The sequence below is a fragment of the Gracilinanus agilis genome, chromosome 1 (genome assembly GCF_016433145.1).
Source record: "Gracilinanus agilis isolate LMUSP501 chromosome 1, AgileGrace, whole genome shotgun sequence".
NCBI classification, from domain to species: domain Eukaryota; kingdom Metazoa; phylum Chordata; class Mammalia; order Didelphimorphia; family Didelphidae; genus Gracilinanus; species Gracilinanus agilis.
The window spans coordinates 340,762,993-340,769,483 of record NC_058130.1 but is presented as its reverse complement, the minus strand read 5'-3'; the positions used below and the strand labels follow the sequence as shown (position 1 = coordinate 340,769,483).

General features: G+C 40.9%; 1 protein-coding gene across 1 annotated transcript in view; it reads right to left on the bottom strand.

The window, feature by feature from the left end:
- Positions 1-1,300: 1,300 nt before the first annotated feature.
- SV2C (synaptic vesicle glycoprotein 2C) overlaps positions 1,301-6,491 on the bottom strand; it is a 210,629-nt gene continuing 205,438 nt past the window's right edge. Inside the window, exon 12 of the mRNA XM_044663106.1 lies at positions 1,301-1,484. Coding sequence (XP_044519041.1) covers positions 1,301-1,484 — 184 coding nt within the window. The remainder of the gene's footprint in view (positions 1,485-6,491) is intronic.

Genomic DNA, 6,491 nt, shown 5'->3' with positions numbered 1-6,491 from the left:
TCCTGTTTTCCCTTTGATTTCTATAGTCTTCCTGCCTTTCTTTCTGATTTACTGTGTATAATTAGAATCTGTTACCCTAAAAACTATGATTCCCAGCACCCCACTCTCCTTCTCACGGTTCCTGCTGATGTAGGGAGGTTATAAATTTTGTGTAGCCCTGCCTCTTGCTGGTTTGGTGCTGGGGGCATGAGGTGAGAGCCAGGAGACTATTGCTGATGTGGTCTTAATTTTGTTAGATAATTAGGGGTCTTTTTTTACTTCTATTTCCTTTTTTATTCCTTCTACTTCAAGTGATTATTAATAAACTTTATAAAATATAATTCTTGGAGTGTTGGATATTAATTTAAATCCTACAACTGCTGGCTGTGAGCTGTTAGGCTTCAGATTTCAAAGAAAGATATGTCTTTACACATGGCTGAAGACTAAGACTGACACATGAGGGAGAGGTGAGGGGGTCATCTGGCTGACAGCTGACCCATGAGTTCTTTGCTGAGTCTTCTTTTCCCATTCCCAGCAAATTCTCAATGTGAAATTCCAACCAAGCAGCCAACTGTGATGCTGTGGTATAACCCCATGGCCAACTTTGGTAGAGGTATGTGTGGCTATGATTGACACACAGGCTCAAGGCAAACAATGCAAACCCAACACATTGCCTGTAATGCCACAGGGCATCATTTCAAAAATTATTTGGGGGCAAATTTTAAAACAATATTTTCAATTTGAGTGATTCGTTCCTGGGCAGCAGCAGAAGTAGTCACATGTGAATACTTAGTCAACAGCTCTTCAAGTTGAGAATTGATGAGGAGGGACTATTTTCCCGCTAAATATCACTTTGTAAATTGAAACGAATATTTCAAGAGCAAAATACTTGAAGCTGATTGACTGCACCTGGCATGACTGTTCTACTGAGGAAGAACAAAATTTACACCAACACGGCTCACTTTTTAGCTTTTGAGATCTGACTCAGCAAAATTTGAAGCCCTTCTGACTCTCTTCCAGCCATTTTTAGAAAGGCCTTCGCTGATAAAAAGAGAAGGTTTTCAGCATGCATTGTCTCCCTCTTGCCTGCTTTAGGAGGAGGTAGCTTTCTTTCCAGTTTGGAAAGAAATGATACACAGCCAAGGGAGGTGTGCCAAAATTGGGTTTGTGGGGCAAGGACTCAAGGGCTAAGCTTTGAGTTATGATATCTGACCCACCTTTCTTGGCATGAACTATCTAAAGCAAAATTTGCACCAATCAGGAAAACTGACACTTGGGAAAGAGAGAAACAAAATGACAAATGGCTTTTTCCTCCCGCCTGTTACATCAAAACCTGGGTTCTTGTGTCAGGCAGCCGGAGTCCTACCAGTCCTCCACACACAAGCACAGTAGAAGCTAGTAGAATAGGGATGGCTTTGGTGATACCAACAAGGGAGCCGAATATTAAGTTTCCAAGTACAGCTGCTGCTTTGCATAGAGCATTCAAGAAGCCAAAACCTGTGGACCTGAGAAAAAGACAAAGCAAAATGAAAAAAACATGAAGAAAGTGGATTCTGGGCTTCCAACATACTTGTGCCTGTGCTGGGACACCAAAACATACTTTGAGAACATTTGATAGTTATCATAGAGCCTAAATTCTTGGCAAGTGGGTCATTCTGTATATTAGTGGGTCTTGTATGGAGTAAAAATTCGTAGTGTATCATTCACAAAATATGGTTAGCATTAGAATGAATAGTAATAGTGGTAATTTCTGATCAATTATGCCTGTGATTCCCCTATATAGATTAGCTCAGGGGGGCCCTTCAGGGAAGAGGGAAAAGAAGCCTATCTCTGCATAACAAACTGTAGAGACATCCTCTCCCTGAAGAGAATAGACCCTTCCCTCATCCAAGCCCCTTTTTGATTATTAGTACTTCTTTAAAAGTTGCCAGGCAAACACCTTTCCTTTTTTTTGTTATTGATTCTCGATTGACTTGCAACCAGCATTTCAAAGGTTAAGAAAATGAAGTCCTATGGAAAATTACTGCACAAAGAGTCCAATGAGGTGGCCTTGGAGCCTAGAAGATAAAGACCATGGCTCTGGCCTTTCGCATTCCTGAATTATGACCCAACCCCCCCCCCCCCCCCCCGCCCCCAAGACAGAAGGTAAGTTGTTTTTTTAATTCTTGTTCATTGAATTTCTTTTAGAATAAAGAAAGAGTAGCTGAGGTATGATTGTTGCACAAAATTAGCTCTGATTAGTGACCCTAAAGATCATACCAGCTTCTCTTCAACACTGAGGCTGCCTGCAGCTCCCCTATAAAATAGTGGGGGAACTCATTGTTACTGACCTCGTGGTACCATTGGAGCAGAGCTTTAGGGTATTATATGATGGAGATAGGAGTCTGTTAACTGTTAAAACATAGCTTTGGGCAGTACAATACATTAATTCAAAATCTGTTCCTTTGTCACAAACTTAATTCAGGCAAAGTTGGTCTCAGAGTATGGTGTTCATTCCACTTGTGCATCCCCCCAGATGCAGGGCACTACTGCTACAAAAAAGTCTGGTCAGACAACACTGGGCCTTGGGATGATGTAAGAAAGAAAATGTCCTGCCACTGCCCCAAAAGGGTCATAGTTCATCATAGCAAAATAATGAGGATCTGGAGGTGAGGTATTTCAGTGCATCTTTCTGGCTGGCCACAAATGGAATCCTCCTTTTGCTGTTTGTTTTCTTTTGCATAGTTTAGCAAACTGTGTCATGCTATTGAACTGCCTAAAGTATGAGATTCAGATAGGGTGTTCACATAAACTGTTTAATAATTGACTCCATTTGTGTATATAGATGTGTGTATATGTAATTTTATATATGTATACATACATATATGTGTATACATACATACATGTGGCAAATCCATAAGGACAATCTGGGCTCATTGAGGCAAAAGCAGCCAGAAAAGACATATTTGCAGATCTGTTTCAAGACTTTGGCAAGGACAGGTCTAACCTTGCAAGTCTACAAATCACTGTCTAAAGAACACCTGACTTTCTTAATTGGCTCAGAACATCCTGATCAGTTAATTTATTATCACAAACCTCGAGCTCTATCTCTGGGACAAGTGGCCTTGGTACTTTTGGTACTTTGTACTTTCTAAAGTGGTGATTCCCAAAGTGGGCGCCACCGCCCCCTGGTGGGTGCTGCAGTGATCCAGGGAAGCAGTGATGGCCACAGGTGCATTTATCTTTCCTATTAATTACTATTAAAATTTAAAAAAAAAATAATTTCCAGGGGGCTAAGTAATATTTTTTCTGGAAAGGGGGCAGTAGGCCAAAAAAGTTTGGGAACCACTAATCTAAAGAAATCTTTATGTCAGCAACAACAGACCAAAAGAAGCTTTGAAGATTACCATTGGATTGTATAGGTAGAAATTTGACACACCTGAGCTGCACTTGCGTTTGAGAGATAAATTTTGCTGAAACCCAATCAGCGGGGCTCTTTTTGGGATTTTGCTTTGGTAAAGCATGGCAGGTGTGCGTCTTTGGCTCTGTGCTCTGCTCACTTGACTGAAGGAATCCCTTTCTCTCTCACTTTTGTTATTATTAAGTCCTATAAATTAAAATACCAGGAGTAGGGGCAGCTGGGTAGCTCAGTGGATTGAGAGCCAGGCCTAGAGACGGGAGGTCCTAGGTTCAAATCTGGCCTCAGACACTTCCCAGCTGTGTGACCCTGGGCAAGTCACTTGACCCCCATTGCCTACCCTTACCACTCTTCCACCTATAAGTCAATACACAGAAGTTAAGGGTTTAAAAAAAAAATACCAGGAGTACCCATTCAATCTTATTCTCACAGGGTAAAGAGCACTCCTAACTGCAGCTGGACACTCTAATTGGCACCAAGGATGTATACTCTTGAAATATTCTTTTCCTTTGATCATAGAATGTAGAAATTATATACATTTTGGATCTATAGGATCAATAGAAAGGAATCTGTGATCCCCTTCATAGCCCCCTCGGTCCTGTCAACTTCTCATCCGTGTGAGATTTCTCTCTCTTCTCCCTTTTCCTCTGACCTGGTCTCTGGAGAGAACCAGCTCTTATCATATATGTATGTGTATACACACACACACACACCACTACACATTTTTAAGTTTCATCTATATTTTTCTCCATCATTTTAATGGCTAGAAAATCAACAAAGCCGTAAGTAAAGTCCTGTTTGTTTGTAGTGTTTGCTGATTTTTAGAGCGTAAATGATCACATTGAAAATTTAATAATCAGCTCACCTGTATGAGTTGGCTTCAGAACATCCCTAGATATAGAGAACAATGGAAAGATTTGGCAGTGATTTATCTAATATTACAAGGTCAATGAAGGCAGAATTTTGACAGCATTTAAAAAAAACCCTACCTTCTGTCTTAGAATTGATACTGAGTATTGGTTCCAAGACAGAAGAGTGGTAAGGGCTAGGCAACTGGGATTAAATGACTTTCCCAGGGTCACATAACTAGGAAGCATCTGAAGTTGGATTTGAACCCAGGACCTCCTGCCTTCAGGCTTGGCTCTCTATCCATTGAGCCACCTAGCTTCCCCTTTTGGCAGCATTTTGACAGAACTTTGAATCACTTCCTCCTTAACTTTGTTTCTTAAAATCTAGAGTTTTCTTCAGAATTCAGCTCTCATGTCACTTCCTAAGCAAGGTCTTTATTCTGATTACTCAAGGGCTAGTACATCCCCAAAATATTCCCCTTCTACTTTTTTTTTACTTTATATGTTTTTTTATTTACTTTTTATGTTTTTTGAATATACTTATATATGGATATGTGTTGTCTCCCCTGAGAGGATGTAAGTTCTTTGAGGACAGGGAGTATGCCATTTTTATCTTTGCATCCTGAACACCTGGCACACTACCTGGAACAAGTAAGCACCTGATTAATGTTTGATTGACTGAGCAGAGCTGTGAGCCTTAGCCATGACTCTTTTACTGGTGCCATCCCCTATATACTTAGACTATTCCTGAAAAACAGTGGACTTCAAGTCCTTCAGTCTTGAACTATATTCTTTCCTTTCCAGGAGATCAAGGCATGTCCTCTGAAGAGTACCAGTGCCATTACAAGGGATGTCTTAGCTTGCTTGTGAGCTGGATTTAAGTGCAGCAGAGTTCCACAGTCATCAGCCTCACCCTCTCTTCCAGAATCATTGAAGTTCAGTGGAAAGAGAAAAGTCAGGACGAGTGACAGTGGCCCAGATGTGGTAGATGACCTTGGTACCTTCCATATCTGACCAAGCTTTAAGTGATCCATCAACTGCTTCAGTTGCCTTTGTGGCCAATGGAACAAATTGTTCTTATCTACCCATTCTGCTGGGGGAAGTCTTCATATGTTTGGGACAGATATTCCACTAACTTACCAATGGGTTTGAATTATCTTCAGCCTGCTGTTTAGCCCATATGCCAGATGGTTTTATTGGGATGTGTACATGTTGGAACTACAGGTGAGAGTTGAGTGAAGGGTAGAGACCAAGGGTGGATGAGCAGCCCTCAAAAGGGCCTGCTAAGCCCTCATACAAGAAGTGCCAGTCTTCCTTGAACACATCATATACCAGATAGATAAATAGTCAGAACATTTGTTAAGCACTTATTATGCACCTGGCATTGTGCTAAATGCTGGGAATACAAATCCAAGGCAGTACCTGTCTTAAGGAGCTTATATTTCAAATGAGGAAAAATTTTAAAAGTGGAAGCTTAGGAGGAACTGAATCTTTTCCAAGTATGTATAGGATGGTAAACAGTAATTCTGAATTGCTATTATGGGAAGAACGTAAGAAAAATGTTTTTTAAACAGTTTTTAAAGGTTATAAAAAACATTCTTGAAACTGAAAATTGTAAGAGCATCAAAATAGGGGTTATGGAAGTTGGGCAAACTTTCTTTGAAGTTTGAAAAACAAGATAAAATGTTTCTTTGTCTCCTAGGCTGAGCAAGGGAATAAGGGAATGCACAAGATAGCCTTCTAATAATCCTTTCCAGCTTTAGGATTTTCTGATTTTTCTATTTAGCTGTCATAGAGTAGCTATTGATGGTCCTGGTCTTTGACAATAAGGACACTCAATATTTCTCTGAAGGAAAGAGGCTTGAGATTAGTTAGGGAAGCATTTGCCTGGGTTGGGGTGGCCACAGGCTGGAAGAAGGCCAATTCTGAGTCTGCTATAAGGAAGCAGCTGTCACAAAGCCAAAAATACCTTTCTATTTAGCTTGAAGAGAATTATTGGCTGGATCCCTCTCTCTCTACTCAGGTCATTCCACTTTCCAGAAGCTCCTTTCCTCAATACCTGGGGCTTTCTAACACTAGAATGAATCTGCAATGCTCTGTCCCCCCTTCTCCCAATGTGCTTCCCAGGGCTTCTATTTTGTAGAGGACCCCAGGTAGGCCATTCTTCATTCTCCTCCTGGCTCTATTTCTGACATTTTGGACTTTACCACCATGACTTAACTGCTTTCTTGCCCTGACATTTCCCTCTGTACACTGAGCCTTTTCAC